General features: G+C 49.3%; 10 protein-coding genes across 10 annotated transcripts; 5 read left to right on the top strand and 5 right to left on the bottom strand.

Annotated features, from left to right (window-relative positions):
- Window positions 1-246: 246 nt before the first annotated feature.
- On the top strand, window positions 247-1,728 carry BDV37DRAFT_18887 (Zn(II)2Cys6 transcription factor domain-containing protein). The gene has a single exon (XM_032079625.1). It carries the CDS (start codon window positions 368-370, stop codon window positions 1,616-1,618), a length of 1,251 nt encoding a protein of 416 aa, XP_031944779.1. The 5' UTR covers window positions 247-367; the 3' UTR covers window positions 1,619-1,728.
- Window positions 1,729-2,296: 568 nt separating this feature from the next.
- BDV37DRAFT_241012 (uncharacterized protein) lies at window positions 2,297-3,864 on the bottom strand. The gene is made up of 4 exons (XM_032081132.1): window positions 3,377-3,864; window positions 3,246-3,312; window positions 2,448-3,194; window positions 2,297-2,326 (listed from the first exon to the last, which is right to left on the bottom strand). Exons 1-3 carry the CDS (start codon window positions 3,646-3,648, stop codon window positions 2,538-2,540), a joined length of 996 nt encoding a protein of 331 aa, XP_031944778.1. The 5' UTR covers window positions 3,649-3,864; the 3' UTR covers window positions 2,297-2,326; window positions 2,448-2,537.
- A 696-nt stretch (window positions 3,865-4,560) lies between these two features.
- Window positions 4,561-5,336, bottom strand: BDV37DRAFT_241009 (uncharacterized protein). The gene is made up of 2 exons (XM_032081131.1): window positions 5,035-5,336; window positions 4,561-4,976 (listed from the first exon to the last, which is right to left on the bottom strand). The coding sequence occupies exons 1-2, from the start codon at window positions 5,279-5,281 to the stop codon at window positions 4,669-4,671; spliced, it is 555 nt and encodes a 184-aa protein (XP_031944777.1). The 5' UTR covers window positions 5,282-5,336; the 3' UTR covers window positions 4,561-4,668.
- A 691-nt stretch (window positions 5,337-6,027) lies between these two features.
- BDV37DRAFT_269237 (pyridoxal phosphate-dependent decarboxylase family protein) lies at window positions 6,028-7,899 on the top strand (the record flags this gene model as incomplete). The annotated part of the gene is made up of 3 exons (XM_032084327.1): window positions 6,028-6,084; window positions 6,255-7,573; window positions 7,839-7,899. The coding sequence occupies 3 exons, from the start codon at window positions 6,028-6,030 to the stop codon at window positions 7,897-7,899; spliced, it is 1,437 nt and encodes a 478-aa protein (XP_031944776.1).
- A 333-nt stretch (window positions 7,900-8,232) lies between these two features.
- On the top strand, window positions 8,233-9,749 carry BDV37DRAFT_269254 (major facilitator superfamily domain-containing protein; the record flags this gene model as incomplete). Its single annotated transcript, XM_032084333.1, has 3 exons — window positions 8,233-8,446; window positions 8,510-9,126; window positions 9,192-9,749. 3 exons carry the CDS (start codon window positions 8,233-8,235, stop codon window positions 9,747-9,749), a joined length of 1,389 nt encoding a protein of 462 aa, XP_031944775.1.
- Window positions 9,750-10,248: 499 nt separating this feature from the next.
- Window positions 10,249-11,605, bottom strand: BDV37DRAFT_269236 (SMP-30/gluconolactonase/LRE family protein; the record flags this gene model as incomplete). Its single annotated transcript, XM_032084326.1, has 4 exons — window positions 10,249-10,773; window positions 10,828-11,302; window positions 11,361-11,491; window positions 11,549-11,605. The coding sequence occupies 4 exons, from the start codon at window positions 11,603-11,605 to the stop codon at window positions 10,249-10,251; spliced, it is 1,188 nt and encodes a 395-aa protein (XP_031944774.1).
- A 1,076-nt stretch (window positions 11,606-12,681) lies between these two features.
- BDV37DRAFT_290745 (cytochrome P450) lies at window positions 12,682-14,706 on the bottom strand (the record flags this gene model as incomplete). The annotated part of the gene is made up of 3 exons (XM_032088791.1): window positions 14,019-14,706; window positions 13,728-13,964; window positions 12,682-13,678 (listed from the first exon to the last, which is right to left on the bottom strand). The coding sequence occupies exons 1-3, from the start codon at window positions 14,327-14,329 to the stop codon at window positions 12,682-12,684; spliced, it is 1,545 nt and encodes a 514-aa protein (XP_031944773.1). The 5' UTR covers window positions 14,330-14,706.
- A 396-nt stretch (window positions 14,707-15,102) lies between these two features.
- On the top strand, window positions 15,103-16,751 carry BDV37DRAFT_269234 (major facilitator superfamily domain-containing protein; the record flags this gene model as incomplete). The annotated part of the gene is made up of 5 exons (XM_032084325.1): window positions 15,103-15,195; window positions 15,250-15,290; window positions 15,347-15,444; window positions 15,500-15,840; window positions 15,906-16,751. The coding sequence occupies 5 exons, from the start codon at window positions 15,103-15,105 to the stop codon at window positions 16,749-16,751; spliced, it is 1,419 nt and encodes a 472-aa protein (XP_031944772.1).
- Window positions 16,752-16,905: 154 nt separating this feature from the next.
- Window positions 16,906-18,908, bottom strand: BDV37DRAFT_269233 (amidase signature domain-containing protein; the record flags this gene model as incomplete). Its single annotated transcript, XM_032084324.1, has 7 exons — window positions 16,906-17,024; window positions 17,083-17,380; window positions 17,448-17,585; window positions 17,636-17,685; window positions 17,759-18,407; window positions 18,469-18,591; window positions 18,645-18,908. The coding sequence occupies 7 exons, from the start codon at window positions 18,906-18,908 to the stop codon at window positions 16,906-16,908; spliced, it is 1,641 nt and encodes a 546-aa protein (XP_031944771.1).
- Window positions 18,909-19,290: 382 nt separating this feature from the next.
- Window positions 19,291-21,284, top strand: BDV37DRAFT_18467 (NADH:flavin oxidoreductase/NADH oxidase). Its single transcript, XM_032079551.1, has one exon. The coding sequence runs from the start codon at window positions 19,551-19,553 to the stop codon at window positions 20,778-20,780; it is 1,230 nt and encodes a 409-aa protein (XP_031944770.1). The 5' UTR covers window positions 19,291-19,550; the 3' UTR covers window positions 20,781-21,284.
- The last annotated feature ends 2,321 nt before the right edge of the window (window positions 21,285-23,605 follow it).

Raw genomic sequence — 23,605 nt, 5'->3', positions numbered from 1 at the left:
AGCTGCAGTCGATTCGGCTGTTTTAGGTAGGATCGCTCCTTTTTTTCATTCACAATCTTTTCCCCCTTCGGTTAGTGCTCACGAAGCGCGTAAGCAACTGTTGAACCATTGCCACTTCTCGTAGGTCGTACGCAATAATGGAATACATGGGCTGTATGGCGTGCAGACCCTGACTCAATCGTTAGGCAGGGCCAATACTATAAAGATGCTGGGAAATCGGACCGCGTCAATTGCGATTCATGGGTATGTCGACGTCTCATTCGGATTTATCAATCCTGGGCGCAAGCCCCTTCCAATATTCTGAGTCGAAGATACAAAATTTTACCTTTTTTTTTGTTTTTCTTTTCCGATCATACTGGTCGATCCGATGCTGGCGACAGACCACTCAGATCCATCAGGGCACATGTCGAAGCGACGTTTGGCCTGCGAGCGCTGCCGGGACCAGAAACTCAAATGTATTCGGAGGGACGAGAATAATTTCGAGCCTTGTGTAAGATGCCTACAAGCTCAGGCGGAGTGCATTGTCAGTCTGCGAAAGACACCGGGCCGCCCAGCAGGGCGCAATAATCCTTCAAGCCAGCACTGTTCCACCCGGGAGCCTCAAGAGTCTCGAACCAAAAGCTTGGACAGCGGTAGGGCAATCGAATCCGGATTTGTCGCAGGGAATGGATCAATCCTACCGGAAGATCTCTTTGGGATGGCTTCCACCTCTTTGGATGGCGGCGGAAGTGACCCTGCTACGCTCTTCTCGCCCGTCTCCCCCCCGATGTATATCCAAGATTTTGCAGACTCACGACTTAAGTACCCCGACCCAGCGACTGACTTTCCTTTTCTATGGGGCTCATCAAGCGACTCAAGTGCGTTGAGTCGATGCTCATCGTTTCACTTGCTGGACCAAACCTACGACCCTGGATTCCAACTACCACGACTGCAACAGCAGCTCTCAAAACAACTATTTCTGCTCCGGTCAGTGTCATGGGACATCACAACGGTTATGAAGCTGGATTGCAGCCCATGCAGTTGCCAACGACAGGCAGGCGACGGAAGCCGAGAATTCAACCCGCTCTCCAGCACATTCGAGGTCATCTCCGAGTTTGAGCAGCTGCTCAGTATCGTAAGAAGTAGGCTGACCCACCAAGAGGGGGGCAGAACACCCGGATTCCAACAGGAAATGAACGTCTCCTATTCGTTAACTGCTATGTCTTGTTATCTGCAGCTCGTCCTGATATACGATTGCATCTTTTCCTACGTCCTCGACCAGGCCTCCAGCAACCCCGTGGTGCGAGATTTCATTCTGACTTCCACGCCAAATATTTCGCTGGGGGGATTCGTCGTCCCATCTCCAAAGAATGTTTTTGGTCGGTTATTTGTACAACTCATGCAGCTTAAAATACGACCCATTGAGTTTGCATTGGGGCTTCCTCCGGATTGCTGCGTCTCAGAGGAGCCAAATTGCGATAGCGTTTCCCGGAGACCAGGGCTCCTCGGTGGGAAACAGGGGGAGTCGATCTTGGCAGCGCTGAAAGGATCATGCTTGGAAGAAACGGATGATACCAAGACCTTGGGGGTTATAGAAGCATTGAAAGATAAAATGACGAGAATAGAATTACTTGAGTAGCAATCAGTATTTCCATGACTGACTCGGCTCGCAGTGTATACCCTTGTTCTCACAAACCGTAAGCATATTTCTGTGACGGCCTTTTCAATACTGATTATAATGGCGCTATCGTATGCAGAATTGTAATAATGAGGGGGAAGAAAGAAGGTGGGGACGCGAGGCCCGTGAGAGGGAAAGACCCAGCTACAGGCAAACGGTGCAAACCACAGAGCATGCCTCAGGCTGTCACAATGTAACTGTTGCTTCCTACTAGTGTCGTGATTTCAGCAACTTCATGGCAAGGCATGGTCGTACCGTTATGGTGATACAGTACAAGACAGGAATACTACGCAACGACACTACTATTTTGCATAGAATATAGTAAATATAAATTGTAACAGTCTCACCTTTAGTCATTATCTTTCTTGTATTGCCCCGCGGGTTGTATATTTTCTCGGTTGATGTTGTCAAAATAAATCTCGGATTCGGCTTCGATACTAATTTAGCAATATTGTCATAGAGAAACACCTAAATGTATATGTTAAAATCATTCACATACGTTATTGGTTGCATATTTCAATTTCGTCGACGCCGTTTACATTTCTACTAACAAAAATCCTAATTTATAGTTCATACTAATGTACGAATTATTGCTGCAGTGATTCCTTGGGACCCTGAACCCGCGGCTGCCTAGGGCTTTGGGATTCGCCAATCAACTCTATTTGGTCGGTGAGAAAATCATTCCTTTTTTTGTCTCGTATTAAGATTGCGTTACACTGGGCCATGCCTTGATGCATGAATCTGGTTGCAAATCAAGTAGATTCAAAAGCTATGCTAACTAATAACGGAGAATTTTTTGAGTGGAAAGGGAACGGCTTGATAGAAACTGGGGGGAAACAAGAAGAACAGCACTAAATCGATTTATTCCACGGCAGAACATCTAGAACGAGGCAAGTAGTTCCTGGGCCATTCCTCCAGAAAGTGTCGTCTTTTCCTTTTGGATCGCATGGGGCAGCTCATACATCTCGTATTTCTTCAGGTACCAGTGTTTAGCGCTAGACTCATCGCCGTCGCTGTCTTTGAACTCGGTGGAGTCCGACGCCCGCAAAAAGTACGAGATAGAGTAGCGGTCTTCTTTTTGGATTCCGCCCAGAGGCAAGACGCGATGCAGTGCGGAGCGAAGGCGTTTGTTCGAAAGGAACCGCAGGGTATCGCCGACGTTGACGATAGCATGGCCTGGTCGCGGTTCGACGTATTCCCAGGCTCCGTCATTGGGCGAGAAGACTTGGAGGCCCCACTGCGGCGCGTAAAGGATGGTGAGGGAACCGATGTCAGTGTGCATATTCTGGCCAACCTGGCTCGGGTCCTGAGCACCGTGAGGGTAGTGAAGGAAGTAAAGGGTGCTCTTGGAGCGGCAGTCGTCACGGTGGTAGGTCTCCAGGCGAGCGTCTCCTTTGAGGCCTAGCTCATCGGAAATGCAGTCGAGCAACAGCTTCGAGATGAAATGGCAAGCGGCAGTGAATTGGTCGAACAAGACCAGGTTGTCCTGTGCAACGGAAGGAAGCGCCCATCGGCCATCCAGCTCGAATTTTCCAATCTAGTTTTGTTACAGATGGGTCTGATAATGCGGAAGAAAGTAGTGACATACCTTAAGGGCCTCGAAGCCGTCTTTGAGCGATTCAACAGCTCCCGACTGGTTACCAACGGCCTTGAAACTGATTCCCAAGCTTCTTTAGTTTATTGTCCAGTCAAGATCAGTTGTAAGGTCCTAAAACTCACCCATGAGAGAGAGATACGGTGGGGGTCTTCAACTTCACATCGGCTGGCTGAGAAAACCATTCTTTGGTGATGCTGTCAATTTCGTATAGGTCTTTCCAGAACTTCTCAGAGCCTTCGCTCTGGAGATCGAGATAGAAGAAACCGTCTTTCTCACAAGCCTTGAGAAGCTTCTTCAGCTCCGCCTCGTCCTTGTCGAAAAGGTTGGAGAACTGGATAGTGGAGAGGTCCGCAGTGCGGACATCCTTATATTCAGCTGGACGGCTAACGGTCATTCTGAAGGGAGATAAAGAGCAAAAAAGGTTGATGAGAGGGATTCTGATACTGCGAGTGCTTCCGATGCTTGTAATGCTCGAGAATGATTCTTCTTTACCAAACAGGAGCGCCCTTATATCCTTTGAAATGTGGTTGATCTCACTTGCGAAAAAAGTCTAGATTCTCATACAATGATCTGAATCACGCCACTAGGAGCAATAGACTTCAAACCTTTGTCCGGTTTCTGGCCGACCGAGGCTGGAATTTCTTCAGCTGAGCACCTTTTCAGCTAGGTGGCCTCCGGAGCTTGTAGCCAAGGATTTCCTGTCATCGGGGAGACGATCGTAACCGGAGATTCTGCTTCCGTGAAGAAATCCCAACCGGTGTCGGATGAAAGGATGGCCATAGGAATAGAGGAGGTTCCGATTTGTTTCACACTGCGGGATACTACGCTCATTTTCGATGTATCCCCGAACCTCGGCCAGCCGCCAGCCACGTAAGATCAACTTGTCCACTTGTGGTTTGAGTTATTAACAGTAGTTCATCGTAGCCAGTAATCCAGAGGTATTTCTCCGTTCTGAATGGATCACTTAGTTTGAGGGCTTAGAGCCGGAGTTGATCTAGTCTAGGATCAGCGTGGACGTAATTGGAATCGGCAATCCCGAGAGGACATCGTAGCGATGAGGCAATGTAGGGATCGAAGTCTTACGCGTGCCCAATGGGCTTTAGGCTGGGATTTGGCGTAGTGTGTGGATTTCAACTGCTACGCTACAACGAATCAAAATGATATAGCTCAAGCTCTAATGCTCATATCCTATGATGGCCAAGCGAGCTCAATCACGCTCCCATCAAGTGCGCGACCCCAGTTGTGGACCTCCCTTTCAGGCTGTTAACCTAGTTGTAAATATTACTTCCTGTTTGAATAGCGATTACTCTGTAAACAAAAATGACGGTTTATGACCCTGAATGTAGAATCTTCCTAGCTACTATCTAAAACGGATATACAAATGCTCAATCGCACACACGAAGACTCAAACTACTCAATGCTGCGCACCCGGACCTTCAACCATCGCGATAGAAACCCCCTTCATGCCATCAAACTCCCTGTAGTCTTTCATACCCAAGTTCCGGCTAAAAAGATGCATCTTGTCCGTCGTCAAAAGCATCACGCGGCGAAGATGCGGCCAACTGCGTAGCTTCTCATTCAAGATCTCGAGTACCCAGCGCCCAAGACCGGCGCCCCGATGCCCGTCCAGAATATAGACATCAGTCAGGTAAGCGAACGTAACGTTATCCGTGATGACTCTCACGAGCCCGATCTGCTTCAGAGCGGCGGGAGTCTTGTCGACTATTGCAACAGTCTTAGCCAGAAATGGCAGGCTTGTTGTTTCTAGGAATCCACTTACTCGAAGACTGTTCGACTCCATTTGAAGTTGAAGAGGTCTTTGTCCCATTTGATGTCTCTATCGGTGTCTTTTGGTAGAGGCCAAAACAGAGTGAACTGTGCAGCGCTTCCTGAAGTGCCGCGGCTGGCAGATCACCAGCCCACCATACCATCTCAGAGCCTAGAGCGGCATTCACGGCATCGACCTGGAGCAGGTCCGGGTCTGTCGAGACGAGATAGTCCCCGCGATGCCAATTCTCAGGTGCCATTATGATAGAAGATGACTTCCGGTTTTGTGGAAAGTAATCATTCGGTCACTGTAGGGACCATGCCCGGGAGGGTGATCAATCACTATTTGACGAGTCCATGAATGATGTTCACGAGAGAGAACATGAGGGGCATGTCTGAAGGAACAAGCCAAGGTCAATTGACTCCACCTCCTGCATTGAAATGTTAACAAAAGGTCTGGCCCAAGTGGGCACTGTAAGCGTGCATCGGGATAATAATGCAGAAACGATCGGCATGGCATGTAATTATGGACAATTAACTGATCGCCGCTAGTTAATTCGTTCATCTCACAGATTTATCCTCCGAAAGTGGGGGTTTAAATCTCTCCGAGAACCATTATTGATTCGCTCGGTCCATTTCTCACTCTAACAGATGGAATGGCGGCGGTGCAGCACTGTTATGCTAAAACCTATTGTAGATTCCACTCGGAATAATGTGAAAGCAAATACAAGCTGCGTTTTACTGTTTAATGACTCCGTTGTTGGACCACTGCATGTCTCCTTGGATTTCTTCTCGCCTGTCAAGATACTTGGGGTCCGTAGAGATTGATGCTATACCCTATAATCTATACATATAAAACTTCTTAAGTATCTCTTTACCTTTGTAACTTTAGCATAATAATTATAAATATAATCGTGAGATTGCTCCGGATTTGATCCACATCGTCACATACAACCAAAAAAATCCTCTGCACATTGAATTCCTCCTTAAGCGTTATCCGTACACGATGACAGCCCACAAAAACACCGAACTTGGTTCATCTCGAGAAAAGCAATTGGCAGACGTAAGTATGCATCTTCAACATGTAAATCAAGAATCTAACAGTCAGAAAAATAGCTTCTGCAGCTCGTTCAGAGTATCACGTCGCCAAAACTCCATACTCCCGAAGGCGCGTCAGAACCTAGCCCTGTGAAAGGGCAGGACCTAAGAAAGCTGCCTGAGGAGTTGGAACAGCTTCTCCGCGAATGCTCAGACGAAGGACTTGGCTCGGAAGGATTCAGCAATGCAGTCTCGTTGCTCAGCAAGAATTCAGTGAATAACTCATCGCCCGGGTTCCTGGGAAAGTTGGTCTCCGCGCCATCCCCGCCTGGAACAGCCGCCGATCTGTTCTTGTCGATTTTCAACAACAATGGCCATGTGTGGCGTGCATCACCGGCTCTCACGACGGTCGAAAAACATGTCAGCAGAGAGTTGGCTAAACTGTTCGGCCTGGAGGGCCTACACGCTGGCGGCGTTACGGTGCCGGGGGGAGCTGCGGGAAACATGCTCGCCCTGCTAGTTGCTCGCAACATCGTGTCACCGGAGTCTAAGCAGCAGGGTGTCACGCCTGGGAAATATGTGATCTTTGTCTCAGACGCAGCCCATTATTCAGTGTCCAATGCGGCACAGATCGTGGGGCTCGGCAGCGACTCGGTTATCAGTGTGCCGGCATTGGACGACGGGACAATGGACGTCGAGGCTCTCGAAGCCGCAGTAGACGATGCCATTCAAAGGGGTAAAAAGCCGCTCTTCATCAACGCCACAGCAGGTAATACCGTGAATGGCGCCTTTGATTCTATCGACAAAATAGGGCAAATCGCACGCAAGGCGAACGCGTGGTTTCATGTTGATGCCTGCTGGGGAGGGGCGGTTGCATTCTCTGATAACCTGAGACATCTGATCAAAGGAACTGAACTGGCCGATAGTATTGCCTTCAACCCCCACAAGATGCTGGGTGTGCCTCTTGTTTGTGCCTTCCTGCTAACAAACGATCTGCGGACTTTTTGGTTGGCCAACAAACTGAACGCGGGATACTTGTTCCATGATAAAACGGCTGAAGAATCTGAAATATCCGAAAATGGAACAAATAGAAACAACAACGAATACGATTGGAGAAACTCCAAGCTCGTGGAAGAAGCTCCCGATGCGGTTGATATCCGGGATTTGGCTTCTCTAACGGTACAGTGCTCTCGGCGGTCCGACGCAACAAAGCTGTTTCTACATTGGATTTATTATGGAACTAGAGGCATAGCCCGCGAAGTTGAGCAGGCTGTTGACAGCGCACGGCACCTGGCCGCCCTCGTCAAGGCTCATCCGCGACTGGAGTTGATAGGAGATATTGAGAAGGTATTCGCTCAAGTTTGTTTCTATTGGAGACCGAAAGGAGAAGAGAATGGAGCATCGGATGTGGCTCGCACGGCCGCCATCAACAGCCACAACACTCGTGTTTTGTATGAGCATCTCACAGAGCACGGATGGAAGATCGACTATGCTCCGTATAACTCGACGGGAGAGTGTGTTCGAATCGCATGTAACCGTTTAACTACTCGACAGGGAGTTGAAGCGTTAATTTCGGCATTGGTGCGGCTAGGAGAATCATCGGGATTATAAGATCTCCAGCGCTGCCCTCCATTGACTAGATACTCCCACCGATTGCTAGCTAATTGTAGAGGGTCCCATTAGATAGGGAGTCAGCCTTCCTAGTTCTACGTAAGTATCATGGCTAAATGAGAAATGGAAAAAAAGCTCATTGTAAGCTTGCTACAACTCGCATTTTAGTCTCAATTTCTCCTGGATGGAAAGGTGCGTGAAAAGTGTCAATGGTACGCAGTCAACTTGAAAATCCGTATTTATTAAGGAGCGCATCCACTGGTCGCCGATGTCTGATAATGTTGAATAATCACAACAATAATAATAAAGTCCCTCCTGAAAGGGCCGAATATAAGCCTGTGGTTCCGGAGGATAAGGCCGGAGGATAGCTCTCACCAGGAACTCCGAAACTGTGCGAGCCAACCAAAGCAGGGCAATTTAAAAATTGTATGCGGCAAGTGATGCTTTTCAACAATAATAAGTGATCGTTCATTTTGGGTACAAGCCCTGATTTAGGACTCAGTCATTCTCTGCTACTTGTTTACTCCTAGGACGCATCAGGCATCTCCAAGGAAGGCTGGCGATGTCACCCAGACACGGGAAGGAAGACGATTCCGCTGGGGTCAGCTCCTCAAGCAGTGAAGAACACTGGACCTTATCACTGGACCCTGAAAAATTGGCCACAGAGGAACCCCCCAATTCCATTGCTGCAAATCCTACTGTAAACCATCTTGCCAGGAACAGCGATGACGAACCCGGTCCACCGCCGGACGGAGGCTGGAAGGCATGGCTATGCGGTGCGTGGCTTCTTTTCTCTAGGTATCCTACAGAAATGCTGTTTGGCTAATCGTGCGTTGCAGCACTTTGCGGCCATTTTCTCTTCATGAATACGTGGGGTTTCATTAACAGCTTTGGTGTCTTTCAGACATATTACACTACACTTCTGGACAAGCCGCCTTCAGATATCTCATGGATCGGCTCGATTCAAGTATTTCTGAGCTTTTTCGTTGGCGCCTTCATCGGCCGCTTCACAGATGGTGGGTATTTACGCCATGTTCTGGTCTGTGGCACGGCCATGGTCACGCTCGGTATCTTCACTGCCTCAGTCTCTACGCAATATTGGCACTTTGTTCTGTCGCAAGGTATTTGCTGTGGCCTCGGCAGTGGTTGTCTGGTCACACCAGCGGTATCTGTAGTTTCTACATATTTTGAGAAGAAACGATCTCTCGCCATCGGTTTTGCGACATGTGGCTCTGTAACAGGGGGCCTTGTCTTTTCTGCGATGGCCAGACAGCTTATACCCTCTAGTGGGATTGGTTGGGCATTGCGAGGCATCGGCTTTGTGCAGGTGGCCACCTTGCTCTTTGTCACTACCTTCATGAGGTCACGATTGCCGCCACGCAAGGCAGGCAGACTCGTGGAATGGGTTGCATTCAAAGAGCTGGAGTATACCTTCTTCACCGCTGGCATGTTCTTTGTAAGTACCTGACCCCCGACACCTGGCTCGCTGATTAAACGGGGCGACTAACGAAATGTTCTCAGAACTTCTGGGCGGTGTTCTTCGGCTTTTACTACGTCGCTTCGTACAGCCGCGACATCATAACTCCTCACTTCTCTTATACCGACTCCCTCAACATCCTTTTGATCCTGAATGGTGTGGGTGTAGTAGGCCGCATGATACCAAACCATTTCGCCGACAGGGTGGGGCCGCTCAATATGATGATCCCGACGTGTGTGATTGCCGGCATCGCGCTGTACTCGTGGATCGCCGTGCACACACCCGGTCAACTCTACGCGTGGACGGTTGTGTACGGCATCGTTGCCGGTGGTATTTTGAGCCTGTTTCCGGCAGGGCTGTCGAGTCTGACGACCGACTTGTCGAAGCGCGGCGCCCGCATCGGGATGAACTTCACCATTGTCAGTTTTGCAACGCTCACGGGGAACCCGATCGCTGGTGCGATTATTTCATCTACAGGGGGCAGGTACCTTGGAGCTGAAATACTCATGGGCACTAGTTTTCTGCTTGGAGCGGCGTTTATCTTCGCGGCGAGACTGACTCGACAGCGAAAGACAAAGAGAGGATGGTGGATTAAAATATAGACATGTATGGGCGCTGTCGATAAAAAGATATATAGATGGTTGATCGGAAGAATTCCCAGGGATAATTGTTTACATGTTCCTAGCCCTATATACTCACCACAAAAGAAAATGATTGATTGTCGCTCTGGATTTTGGGTTTCGTGGGCTGAGTGGAAGTCGCGCTCTGATGCTGCACTCCTCGCACTTATGGATCACAACTCGCAAGTGAATCTATAAGGAAATTAGGATCACATTCCATTAGGCTATTCCCGCTCCCATACTATGTTAATTGACAAAAATGTTGAGGTATACCATAGACAGAGGGTGTGAATATTCATATTACACATCTACTCATTTCAAGCAGCATCAGATAGTAGTGTCCTATTCAGGTCTAATAGTGTAGGGGTCAGTTACAAGCTTTTGTTAGGTCACACATAAAAATATCTGATAAGTCACCAGCCCCATTGCTCTCTAAAAAATATCCCAACTGAAGCCAGCACTCTGTCCTTGTGGAGGCCATCTAAAAGCCCCTTGTGAGGGTCTCACGAAAGCCAGTTACATGCCACACACCCCCAGCGCCAACAATCCACAGCTCTTTCTCTCCCAAGGCCGTATTGACCGCTACATAGTCCCCCCCGCCCACGCGAATAGTCCCCAACGCCAGCCCGGTCTGAGGGTCGAGTATATCTACGCCCTCTCCCGCACCGGCGAGGACCCAGCCACCCCTGGTGGTTCTGATACCGTCGTAGACAAAAGAGATAGGAACGCTGACGAGCCGATGGCCGCTCGTCCATGCACCCGGGTACGACACATCATACGCTTCCAGAGTCCGGGGTCGGAAAGGGTATTCTCTGTGGCTCTTGTCCGGGGACACGGCGCCCGTGTGGGAAATAAAGATGGTCGCCTTGCCGTCGCGGCCCTGGGAGAACGCAATACCGTTGGCCTGGTTCTCGGTGACGTGGAAGGGTCTCGGACGGAGCGTGGTGCCGTTGACGAAATAGACGGTAGAGAGGACAGGTGGTGTGAAAGGTACGACTCCTCGTCCCTACACATTCGGTTAGTGGGGATATGAGTGCGTATACAGCGGCATTGAACGAACCCAGCCATAATGATCATCGGTGATCCAGAAATTGCCGTCGGAGTCGATGTCAAGGTCGTTGAATCCCTGAAATGGCAACCCGTAGTAGTTATTAAGCAACGTAGTCACCTCCAGAGTGTCTGGATTGATTCTATTCAGCGACGCAGTCTGATTGTGGCTCCCATCCGTCACGACATAGTACAATCCATTGTGGAATGCGCATCCGTGCACGTTGTGAATGGGTGGGTTGGTAGAGATCTTGCGCAGCTCATTAGTCTCCGTGTTCAGGAGGTACTGCCAATCGTGAGAACCGTCGTCGCCCCCCGGAGGGCCCCATTCGATGAAGAAGAGCTCCTTGGTCGACGGGTTATAGCACGGCGCCTCATGAGTCTGGAACGGGAGATCGTGTAACCGGCGAATGCTTGCCTCGGGACCGATCAAATCGAAGAATCGTTCGTCGTACGCGACGAAGTCTGTGGAGTTGAGATATTCCAAGCTGTTGATTGGCGTTAACAATCGCACAAACTAGATAGGGAAACGGAGATTGAACCTACGCTTTGGTTACTTCGGGATCAGATGTCACGCTTTTGGTTTGCGCGACGAAGGCAGACCGGTTGAATTCACCTGCAAGTACGGCAAACGAGGGGTTTTCGTAGGATAAATACGCCCATTGCGCAGTGGTATCCTGGAACTCAAGTGGCAAGGGAGTCAGGAGAGCTGTCGTCAACGGGAGGAAGCTCACCAAGCTTATGGAGAGAAGCTTGGGCAAACAAGATAACCAGCAGGCTATAGGACGCATAGTAGCTACGGTAATTGCCAGTCTGGGAATTTGTCAATTGGGCGTGACCCTAATATCTATATCTATCTCTATCATTGTTCAGTTTCATTTGACGCTCCCTATTGCTTTTTGACTGTCTACTGGTTATGGCTAGCAATGTCCGACTTGGCGTAGAGACCCATCTACGCCTACCGACTTGGCAAGTGAAACTAGGTCGAATTGCTGACCAAAGGAGTGGGTATGATACGAGCAGAGCCCAAGCTACTGATGAATCGGCTTCAAGGTGTGTGAGCAATATCGTCGGTTGGCATCAGTCTACTACCATAGGAAGTCCAGAATCCCTCATGATTTAGATCAGGCAAGTCATTCTTTATATCTTCCTCCTACACAGTAATTACCATCCATGTGGAATATGCCGACATACAGGCCCTATTAATTAATTCCAGGGGGCTATTCAGCATCCCATAGAGCGAAGTCATGTTTGATCCCTGCATATTGCTGTTTCTTGTTTCTTGTTTCCATCGGAGCAATTACGTACCAGCAACTACCGACGCTGCCACTCGGAGCATATGGCCTCGGAGTCCCACTCGGAGTAACGGCCATAGATATCTCGACATCGGGACCCCACTCGGAACATTAAAGTGCGGAGAAAGGTTAGGAATAAGGTGTCTGAGAATTACGTTGTGGAAGCCATATTTGGGGTAATCTCCAAAATCAGACTTACTGGGTATCTCGTCGTGGGTGTCTAGAATCAGCACTAAATCACTATCACAACGTTGGGCGGGTTAGATTGAAAAGATCTAGATTTCTCTGTAAGAGTGTTCTGCGCAAAAATACAAAGTGTAAAAGAAAGAGAGAGAGAAACAAAGACAAATAAGGACAGACAATAATAGGCTTGCCATCTTTTAGGAAATTATCAAAGCTTTGCCAACCACTGATGTTAAAAAAAATCTCAATATCCCAACTAGCATGCCAATTGAGCGTAATACTAAACAACATATTCCAAAACCGATTTAATTTTGTCGTGAGAGTCGATCTAATATACCGTAGCCAACTCTACCACAATTCGTTCTACCGATGTCTCTATACATATTTCCTCAGACTGCAATCTCTCGCCGCTTCAGTCCGACGTTAACAGCAATTGGTTTCCTGGCCAATCCCTCACACACTTCCATTTCATCCTTTCTCAAGACAAAATCATATCTCCTGGCCCACGTTGCGGTGATCAGTCTCAATTCCATCTCAGCAAGGTTGCGTCCGAGGCATGCTCGCGGGCCGTAACTGAATGGGATGAAGGCCTTCTTTTGGCGTGGCGTGAGGTTCTCCCACCTTTCGGGCCTGAACTCATCCACGTCGGGGCCCCAGACCTCCTTCAGGTGGTGCACCGTGTAGATTGGAACACTCAAAACAGTACCCGGGGGGTAGTAACGTCCCCTTATGGTGAGGCCTGGGGTGCCTCGTGGGATTTCACGCGGGAGGCCTAGACTGATAGAGGAATGGTGCCGCAGCGATTCATTGATGATAGCGCCTAGATACGGAAGCGTTTTCACCTGGTCATATGAGGGAATCACTGTGTCTGCCGGAAGTGCCGAGTCGAGTTCTGCTTGTAGCTTCTTCAAAACGCCAGGGGTTCTAACGACGTGGTACATCAATGCCGCAAACGTGCTACTCGTGGTGTCCGTGCCCGCAATGAGCACGGTCAAAGATTCAGCGGTGAGCTCTCCTACCCCAAAGGGCTGGCCGTTGTCGTCACGCCCCTCTCGCACGCGCTCAAGCAAGTCCTTGTGGCGGTCTGCGCTGGGTGGGTTATTCAGGCGATCGAGAATGCGAGCTGTGCCGAGGCTGCGCAAGTTGTTCATTCCGGTGACGCCCGCGTGGAAGAAGGGGTCGGGGATCCATTTTAAGTAGGGCCGGAGTTCGGGGAGTGCTCCTACAGTGGCAGCGATTTCGCTCCTGGTAGTGAGGCTCGTGATAACCGGGAGAGAGATGGACTTCTCCTTGCTGAGGCGAATCGTTATATCTTCTGAAGCAGCTTCGAGCACACCAAAGGGTGCACCGAATGCAAGGTCGCCGATGATGTCCAGGACCAGGTAACTATCCCGTCAATATATGATTCAGTCGATGCTGTGATGACGAAACTTACTTGAGCCACACGCGGCCCTCCACATCTGCGTAACCGTCAGGTTGGGCTTCCTTCTGGGCGATATCGTCCCACTTCTGGATGAAGATCTTCAACCATGAATGAATGAACGGCTCGAAGTTTCGCATTGCCTGTGGCGCAAAGCTGTGGGACACCACTTTTCTTTTTCGAGAATGCTCGGCGCGGTCCCTGGAAGTAAAGATGCTGCGAGTGGTGATGAGGGAAGCGTCATAATAGGACCTAACGAGTCTTCAGCAATGCTAAGTATATTTCACGCGTTTGATACTTGCTCACGATTTTAGAAGACCGCTCCCATGTCCGTATATGGTCTGAATGACCTCCTCATCGGCAATGCTGATATGATTAGGCTGTATGCGGACAATAGGGCCATATCGCTTGTGAGCTTCATCTACATATTTGTAACGCTTGCCTGCTCGACAAGCAAGCAAAAGCCAGAAGTTCGAGAGCTGACCTGCAAGGGGCCCGGGAATATCCCTCAAGTGATTAAGTGTCCAGAAATAAGGAACGAGATAATATAGAGCCACAAATATAGGTCCAATAAGAGCAATCCATGGGGAAAGTAGGAGTTCAAGTGGCAGCACCATACTGTGGTAGGGGAGTCTGTTGCTCAAGACAACAACAGTAAGGGAACTTCAGAGGGGGGAATACTGCCAATGCAAAGAAAAAGAAAAGGAGAGAAAGCAGTACACATATTATTGAATTCAAACCAATGGCTAAGTAATTCTCCGTTCTCTGCCATTGGTAATCACACTCTTCCATTGGATGATCGGTCATGTAGTTTGCTTGTCAGTTGCTCGGAACCCGCTCGGAAGATTACGATGTGGAGTAAAGGTTTCGAGAGTCCTGTCTTCTGAAACCCTAACACACATTGTTCCGGTTCGGACAGATAGCTTCGTACATCGGCGGAAGTCCTCACTGCCTGCAGTGCACATTCAGCTGGTTAACAGTGTAAATCCATGTTCCTCCCTTGGGCGGCGCGGAGATGGCTAGCCACGGAGCCTCAAACATCGGGGACAGTCTTCTGACACTTTCTAAACTGTTCAAGCCCTAAGAGGTTCCACCAGTCTTTGTAGGAATACCCCCACCTTTTGCGAAACGGGGATGTTGTCTATAAGCCTCAGCCCAGCTGGTATAGCACCATGATGGTATGCCACTGTTACCTTCGACAACACGCCCACCAAAGTATTCACCCAAGCTCCCCGATAACATGGAGAGTGAAACTATCGACACCAAGATAGATGATTCTTGCACGATCAAGGAACACGATGCTCCAATCGAAGTCTCTTCCGTGCGTGTTGAACAATCGTTCTTCCAGCGGTTGAACGCTCGAAGTGGTCCTAATGAGCTGGGACAAGAGATGCTGCAACGATCACTGCAGTTTGACCGCGCTCAGCTAGAAGAGGACTCTGTCAGAGTTAGACGAAAACTGGACTTTCTAGTTCTGCCAATGGTTAGACTATAGGCGCACTGCTTCTGAGCGTTCAGCGTGCTAATAACTTTCTAGATGATGATAACATATATGCTATCATTTTTGGACAAACAGACGTAAGTGAGAGAGCGAAACATCGATAAACAAAACATATTCGTAATATGACAATTAGTCTTAACTATTCGAATGCATACGGCCTCCAGACCGACACCCACATGACTGGAGATGATTACTCCTGGGTCGTCAGCGCTCTCTACTTTGGTTGGTTATGTACGTTACTAGGGCCCTCAACCCGAGTAAAGAAAGGCTATTGACTTACTATGAGGTGGTGCATGGCCCTGGAACATGTTATTGCAACGTCTGCCGATAGCAAAGACGGTCGGCACAATGCTGATTGTCTGGGGAGCGATCTGCATGCTGCAGGCTGCAGTCTTCAACACCGGTGGATTCTTCGCAGTTCGCTTCTTTCTCGGTCTATTCGAGGCATGTATCTCGCCATCTTGGGTGCTTCTCACTTCCATGCTCTGGACACGCGAAGAACAATCACTCAGAAGTTCCTTCTGGCTTTGCACAAACGGCCTTGCGAGCATTCTAGGGTCTCTGCTTGCTTATGGGACGGGCACGGCGGAAGGACTCGCGATTGCAAATTGGAAGCTAATTTTCCTGGTGAGTGCGGTAGGTAATATCCGTTCATCACTCTGATTGCTAATTACGCATTCATACTTCTTCAGATCGTCGGCGCTCTGACTCTCCTGTGGGGTTTCGTCATACTGACCTATCTACCGGACGGCCCTCATAACGCGAAGATGCTCTCCGAATACGAGCGCATTGTCGCAGTCTGGCGAGTATCGCACAATCAGATGGGAATCAAGAACCCCACGATCAAGTCTTATCAAATCAAAGAGGCGCTTCTCGATGGCAGATGCTATCTCCTTTACATGGCGGGAATGGGCATCGGAATACTAAACAGTGGAGTCACCAACTTCATGTCGGCCATCATCAAAGGATTAAATTTCGACCCATTGCGGACATCCTTGATGCAAGCGCCCGGAGGAGCGTTCGAGATCGTGGGCTGCTTGTCGCTGGGCTATGTCTCTCAGTATCGGAACATGCTTGGAATCTCGGTTATTTTGGGCTGTCTGCCCGGCATGGTTGGGCTGATTGGCCTGTTAACCATACCAATTGACCATCGGTATGCCCTCTTGGCCATGTGTTGGATGCAGAACTTCGTCGGCGCTCCTATAATATTGAATTGGACGCTCGCTGGTGTAAATGTGGCTGGTCACACCAAGCGCACTACTACGCTGAGCATCTACTTTGTTTGCTTTGTGGTGGGAAATATCGTCGGTCCTCATATGTTCTTATCGAAAGAGGTGCCGCGATACCCTACCGCTATCAAGGGCTTACTGGGAACTTACTGCGCGGTCATCCTTTTCCAATCGATGTATACTGTGTGGTGCTGGGTGGAGAACAGGCGTCCCGGCCGTGCTTCTCTAGTGGCAGTCCAGGAGGACTTATTGGAGGGTTATCAAGATATGACTGATAAAGAGAACAAGCACTTTCGGTATAGGATATAGATAAAGTCCTGGTGTTCCATGCGAGATAATATTGTTAACTAAATCAACACTGTATCTAGCTAGGTGTCCATGCCTGATATCCAAATCGGTTCCTTAGCATGAATGAGTTCGAATTTGCCGAACGTGACGTCTATCATCGCTAAGTTCATCTAATCTATGGAGCCTTAAACAGCGCGTCTAGAACCGAGGCTACCTGTATAGTTTCTTCATCCTCAAAAGGACGCCCAACAATCTGGATAGTTGATGGTTGTTTCACGAACAGGTTCGGGTCATCTGTGCATGAAGACTTCTTAGAAATCGGATCACTAGGGGACTAGTTCGGCCGACTTACACAATTCATGATTGGGCTTATCATAGGGATTTGTTTCTACTGGTCGGTAATTAGAATCCACGGGGTCTAGCTGTGGATCCACCTTGAAGTTGGCAACCGGCAAAATCACAGAAGGGTAGTCGAGAAGATTGAACAGCGATGTATATCCCCAGTAGATGTTAAAATCATGCGGGTAGCCCACCGCGGGGGCTGGGGGTAATATCAGCGCATCAATTGCACGACCTGAGCTTGTGCGATTGGCCGTCTTGTTCCATACATCTGCAAATTGCTCCTTGAGGGATCTCGCTTTGAGATTGAACTGTCCGGCGTGTCAGTGTAGTCCTCAAAGATCGTGTTCACTGGAGGGAAAAGAAATATCTCCGTACCCTCAATGCCTCAGCAGCAGAGTGCTCTTGGGTGTTGAAGACTCTGAGCAGGTCTGCAAATGCTGGTATAGTAGGCTCGCCCGAGGCTGCTAGTGTGGACATTGTGCCAGCAGAGCCTGACTGGTAGTAGATATCGAACTGACTTTCACGTTAATGCGACGGTCTTGTGAACCCAACAGGACGCTTACCGTGGTTTTCTTAATATCCCAACAATCAAAAGGCATATCAAACGTAATGACTTTGAATCAGGTCAGTGTTCCTTCGTTTTGATAAAAGGTTTAATCAAAATAAGACTCAAGACGGCAATTCACCTTCGTGCCCGGCTTTCTCAAGTGTCTGCTTGGTATGCTCTAATGCTCGAAGTACCGGTGGGTGAGGCATTACCACACCATCCCACTTCAATACTCCGATGGTGAGTTTACGATCAAGAGCATCCAGTTTTCTCCAGGGTACAGGCACGGCAGTGGAATCGTACTGGTTGAGCGGATGGGCGTTGATGATCCGAGTAAATAACTCGAGGTCGTCGAGAGAGTGGCAGACAGGTCCGCAAGACAACTTAATTGTGAGATTGCCGGTGTTCGTGTTGGTCATCCCACCCTTTGGAATGCGATCTGATGTAGGCCGAATTGCATATAGTCCGTTGAAAGCGGCGGGTATGCGGATAGATCCTCCCATATCCGTTGAAGGAGCTATGGGGCTACCTCGTAAGGCCACCAGCGTCGCATCTCCACCAGAACTTCCACCGGCGCCCAAATCTCTATTGAATGGGTTTACCGTGCGGCCCCAGAGGTTACTGACCGTCTCCAAAGCCATTCCAGACTGAGGCATGGTGGTCTTGCAAAAAAAGACCGCACCGGCATTGCGCAACGTCCTCACCATGTTAGAATCCTCCTTGGCGATATTATCCCTCCGTGAGACGTAGCCCATTGTTACAGCATGGCCTTTGAGTTCATGGGAATCCTGTTTGGCTAGTCTATTAGCCTCCTATGGTCAAGATGGGCGTACTCAACTCTATGGCTACCTTTAACGCGATCGGAACTCCGTGTAACGGCCCTTGCAACTTGCCCCCGTTGTCCAGGACCAGATCGAGCTCTTTTGCCTGCTGAAGCCCATCTTCATAGAACCAATCGGTCAGACAGTTCACCTATTGGTCCTGTTAGCCTAACAATACAATTTTCCGGGATTTCATTGACGTGCCAGTTGATGCGCAATGGCAGCCCGAGCGGCAAAGGCTTCGAGAACTTGGACGGCCTTCAATTCACGAGACTCGAGACGCTTCACAATCTCGACAACGGTGAGCTCAGTAATCTTGAGCTGGTCATCTGTCAGGATGCCGCTGGTGTACGGCACGCTCGTCACATCCTTCAGCGACCGATATTTCTGGGGATCCAGCCTCCATCGCGCGGGGATAGACTCCAGCACCCTCGCCTGAGCTTCCTTGCTGATGGTCTCCCACGACATGCTGGTTTTTACAGATGATAATAATGGTCGGTTTCTGTCGCCTCTGTTCACGGGGAGAGTGACCCAAAAATTCCTCGAGGGCAGTTGAATTCGAGGACGTGACGTCAGATAGCGAGGACACATAGACAGTTAAGACAAGGAGTGGAGAGGAGAACAGATGAGGAGACAAGAAGCGACAATTTGGGGTTGAGACAAAGAAACCCGTAAAGCTACAGCCCAGACTCGTACAGGCCCATATGCATGGGGCGATAGTCAAGAAAAAGGTCCGGTTCTTACGGCCACCCCGAACGGATCCCTGCCTAGCTTGCCGCCAATACTCGGACCATTTATGTAAATCGGAGTAGGTCTCGGGGGAGATTGGGGTAAGTGGCCATGCGAAAGCCAATCATGGGCTGAAATCCGGGGCACACAGGTATGTGCTCGACAAGGATGATGAGGCAATATGGCCATGATAGTGCATGATACTATTACTCCATAAGCCACTTCATGATACTCCACGGTACGACATCACATTAATAATCCTTTGATTTGTCATCAGCCCCAAGGCATTCTGTATACAGAATACTTAAGGTTCTTACCTCGTGATGCTAGGCAGCGCCCATCAATTCCCTCGCACCCAGCTAAGAGTCTAAATCACAAACCATGACGTACGAAATAATCGATAATATCGCGGCCAAAGGCGTATCTTACTACACGCCGGCCCAGGATCCTCCTGCAGGCACGCAACTCGAGGGATCAGTCAAGTTATTCAGCCCTATCACCATCCGCGGAGTGACGTTTCCCAACCGCTTGTTCCTGGCACCGCTCTGTCAATATTCCGCGAAGGATGGCTACGCCACGGATTGGCACTTAACGCACCTGGGCGGGATCATCCAGCGCGGCCCAGGGTTGGCAATCATGGAGGCAACCGCCGTCCAGAAAGTGGGTCGGATCACCCCACAGGATCTTGGCCTCTATGAAGACGGTCAGATCGAGCCATTGAAGCGTATTACGGAGTTTGCCCATAGCCAAAGCCAGAAAATTGCGATTCAATTAGCTCACTCCGGCCGGAAAGGTAGTGCCGTTGCTCCTTGGTTGAGTGGAAACGCGATGGCCGTTAAAGAAGTTGGCGGGTGGCCCGATGAGATTGTGGCCCCATCGGCAATTCCCCAGGAGGAGGGTATCAACACCGTCCCTAAGGCTCTGACTAAGGCAGATATCGAAGTGCTAAAAAAAGACTTCGCAGCAGCTGCGAGAAGAGCTGTTGACGCTAATTTTGACGCTATTGAGATCCACGCTGCCCATGGGTATCTGTTGCACCAGTTTTTGAGCCCCGTGAGCAACAAAAGAACCGACGAATATGGAGGCAGTTTTGAAAACCGAGTTAGACTGGTACTGGAGATTGTGGATGAGATTCGGGCTGTTATCCCAGAAACAATGCCTCTCCTTGTTCGGATCAGTGCGACTGACTGGTTCGAGTTTGGCCTCGAGGACGAGTTTCCTGAGAGCTGGACTGTTGATCAATCCGTACAGCTCGCCCCCCTCCTGGCTGATCACGGTGTCGATTTAGTGGATGTCAGCTCCGGTGGTGTTCACGCCAAATCTGCCATCGCCATCAAGCCAACCCCTGCTTATCAGGTGCATTTTGCTCAAAAGATTAAGAAGGCTGTCGGCGATAAATTGCTGATCTCCGCTGTGGGCGGTATTAAAACAGGAGCGCTGGCCGAGGAAGTGGTCCAGTCTGGCATTGATGCTGTCCAAGCCGGACGGTGGTTCCAACAGAACCCAGGCTTAGTTCGTGCTTTTGCGAACGAGCTCAACGTGAAGGTGCGGATGGCCACCCAGATCGATTGGAGTTTCGAGGGGCGCGGAAAGGGCAAAAAGCGCTCTTGATAAAACATTCGACAATAGAGGATAAATGCTAGGGAATAGATCGTATAAATAATGATTAAATGATTCGAAGAATTTGATCAAGTATCTCCCGCCTGTAGATCTGGGTATAAGTCTATTTTAGCAGAAATACCTCGAGTATCTGGCGGCTCATGCACCTACGAAAACGGTATCTTGCAGTTGGTGGTTGGTGGAAGGACCTTGGGAGCTACCCTAGAGTATAAGTAAACCAGTATATAGTAACGAACAGTTGAGGTGAGGCAGACCAACACGCGGAAGAATCACCTGATTTCCGGACTGATTCCTTCCCTTCTTGCACGGTTGCTAGAATCTATTCTTGCTTGGATTCACAATCTCCCCAACGCTAACTGTGAACCACACCGACTTTGCCATTTACTTGAAAGCTACACTATGTACCAACACTGAGGTAAGTACTAGATAGTTCCCTAAATCTACCTACAGGGTACTTGAAAACTAAATCACAAATAGAATGATTCACTGTGTCTTTTGCATCTCCCTGACAACGCCTTGGACAAGGATGGATATTCTCCGCTGATCATGAACCTATCTCAAACTTCCACTTCTGTTGAGTATCAAAACTAAGAAGGCTGGCGTACATTGGGACACAGCACAATTGCAGATTGGTACCCGGCACAATGGACCTTCCTCCGATGGGCAGTCCGTCAAAAGATGATCTGACAATGAGCTGAGCACGGCATGGAGATGCCTCAAACAAACGAAGAACAAGAAGAGTTTAATGCAAATCAACTCGCAATTCTATCAGCACTCGGCGTTCTACCAGGCATCGTCATCCAGGGTCATCGATGCTTCCTAGTGCTTTCTACATATGAGGATGGGAAGACAAAGTTGTGGACGGATCGTCAGTTCGAGACGACGCAGAGCTATTTAGCGATCTATGCTGTCATTCTAGGTATGCGTCAGCTTACAGCTTAGGCGAGAGACACTTATCTGCCTTGGTTTAAGGAAATAAGTTTAAATTAAAATACATTTTTACTTGGATGATTTCATATACCCCAACCGGGTAGCCAAGTGCTGACGGAGTTCGCCGCTAACAATTTTCTTCTGATTCTCAAACAGCTGGGACATGGGTGCGCCTCGAATATATTCTGTGATCAGAAAGAAAGACTCATCCAACTCGAATGCGCCATACACAGTTGGAACAGGAGTGTCCGTCATGCATCGGATGAATCGTAAAGAGTCCGCCTCATTTTGGAGCCTCTCTTTTCCCAGGCGGGGGATGTGAAGACCTCTCTGCGAAGTTCGGAATTCGCTTGGTCTCAAACTTCTCTTGATGAAGAAACGGTTACAATGATAGCACCCTCTTTCAAATGTCAAGGCAATGCATCCATCAGGCGAAGGCGAGCGATCGTATGAACCCTTGGGTATTGTCGTTGCCATGCTTCGACGACATTGGCTTTAGCCGTTCTTTAGGTCAAACGCGTTGTTACGGAAATATACCCCACATCTGTTGAAGTCTTATGTTTCACACGACAGGCCTATGTCGGGTTCGGAGATGCTAATAGCCCGTTTCATGAGTTGAGAGCTTCACTCATGGATGGCCTAAAATTCACTCATTGTCGAATAGGCATTGAGAAAATGTAGTAATCTTGGTACATCATCAGTCTCACCATCTATTGCAGCCGAGGGACCAAGTCTTTCGTAGAAGGGTGCCTCGAAGTTTTACGGAAGGAGACTTGGTATTCCCAATTTACGATGGCATTGATCATCAATGTCACCTGACCAACAATCATTGCGACAGAAAACGTATTCCGAGCTCTTACTGTAGCCAGCTACTAGCGCCAAGAATCATGGTCTGTACAGCCCATGACCCGATATGTCTAGACTTGACCCTGTCCTAAGGCAGGATCGACGCCAAGCCCTCCCTCAGCTGGATGGGTCCAAAGCTTTGCCAAGTCAGCAAGGCCGAATATCCAACGCCCAGCCATCATGCTACGATCTGACTGCCTCAAAATTCCGCTCAGAAATATACTCCATAGAGTGAAATGGAGCCCCGAGCGCAACTGAATACCACGATGCGCCAACGACATTGCTGGGAGTGTATGCGCCGTCGGCTTGTATGCGATTTCGAGCGACCCACTTGTAACAAATGCCGATCAGCCGGTGTTGATTGCCCCGGATATGACGAGAAGAAACCACTCCGATGGCTAGCCCCTGGAAAAGTGACATCGCGCGCTCAAAAGCGACGTTGGCCTTCTGGTATGGACGGTACAGCTCGAAGCGATGAGGCAGCTGACAAGAAGAACGCTCCGCAAACCCGGGTGGGAAGTGAACTACTGCGAATGCCAATCCCACGGCGAGAGTTGAAAAGCGACACATGCACGATGGTTGAGGCCGTGTGGTACTGTATGTAGCCTCGAGCTGCCAAATGCAACTGATTTTCATAGTTCCTCCTAGTCAACGATTATGTTTACCCTGACTTTCGCGCGATGCACGAGTTAGCGCCAAACCCTTACCTGGGCCAGTTCCCCCTAGATGCACTGCACCAAATGCCCATGTCGATATGTCACACATTAGTATATCTTGCCCTTGGCCACCGCATCCATCGCGTATACTCAGGGGATCATCGTCGCGCGGTGGCGCGTTTGCGACCGAGCCTTTATCAACATAGAGGACTAGCACTTCGATCCTTGACGGAGCTACTTGGGAGCCTGAGCAATCAAACGTCGATCGATCTTACCATTGGAAGCATATTGTTATTCTTGTTTGTCGATGTAAGCCCGTGTTATCATTTCTTCTCAAAATGGGTCAGGGCTAAAGGCAATGGTGACCTTGAAGGCCAGACAACT

Source organism: Aspergillus pseudonomiae (genome assembly GCF_009193645.1).
Source record: "Aspergillus pseudonomiae strain CBS 119388 unplaced genomic scaffold BDV37scaffold_11, whole genome shotgun sequence".
Classification (NCBI taxonomy): Eukaryota; Fungi; Ascomycota; class Eurotiomycetes; order Eurotiales; family Aspergillaceae; genus Aspergillus; species Aspergillus pseudonomiae.
The sequence above is the reverse complement of the archived record's forward strand: the minus strand, read 5'-3'. Positions and strand labels throughout refer to the sequence as shown.

Excerpts from the sequence above, each read along its gene's own strand:
- BDV37DRAFT_18887 (XM_032079625.1), top strand. The coding sequence starts at position 368 with ATGCTGGCGACAGACCACTCAGATCCATCAGGGCACATGTCGAAGCGA.
- BDV37DRAFT_241012 (XM_032081132.1), bottom strand. The coding sequence starts at position 3,648 with ATGACCGTTAGCCGTCCAGCTGAATATAAGGATGTCCGCACTGCGGAC. Across the intron at positions 3,313-3,376 it reads ACCGTATCTCTCTCTCATGG|TTTCAAGGCCGTTGGTAACC; the intron begins GTGAGTTTTAGG and ends CTTGGGAATCAG. Across the intron at positions 3,195-3,245 it reads ACGGCTTCGAGGCCCTTAAG|ATTGGAAAATTCGAGCTGGA; the intron begins GTATGTCACTAC and ends TAACAAAACTAG.
- BDV37DRAFT_241009 (XM_032081131.1), bottom strand. The coding sequence starts at position 5,281 with ATGGCACCTGAGAATTGGCATCGCGGGGACTATCTCGTCTCGACAGAC. Across the intron at positions 4,977-5,034 it reads TGGAGTCGAACAGTCTTCGA|TCGACAAGACTCCCGCCGCT; the intron begins GTAAGTGGATTC and ends CTGTTGCAATAG.
- BDV37DRAFT_18467 (XM_032079551.1), top strand. The coding sequence starts at position 19,551 with ATGACGTACGAAATAATCGATAATATCGCGGCCAAAGGCGTATCTTAC.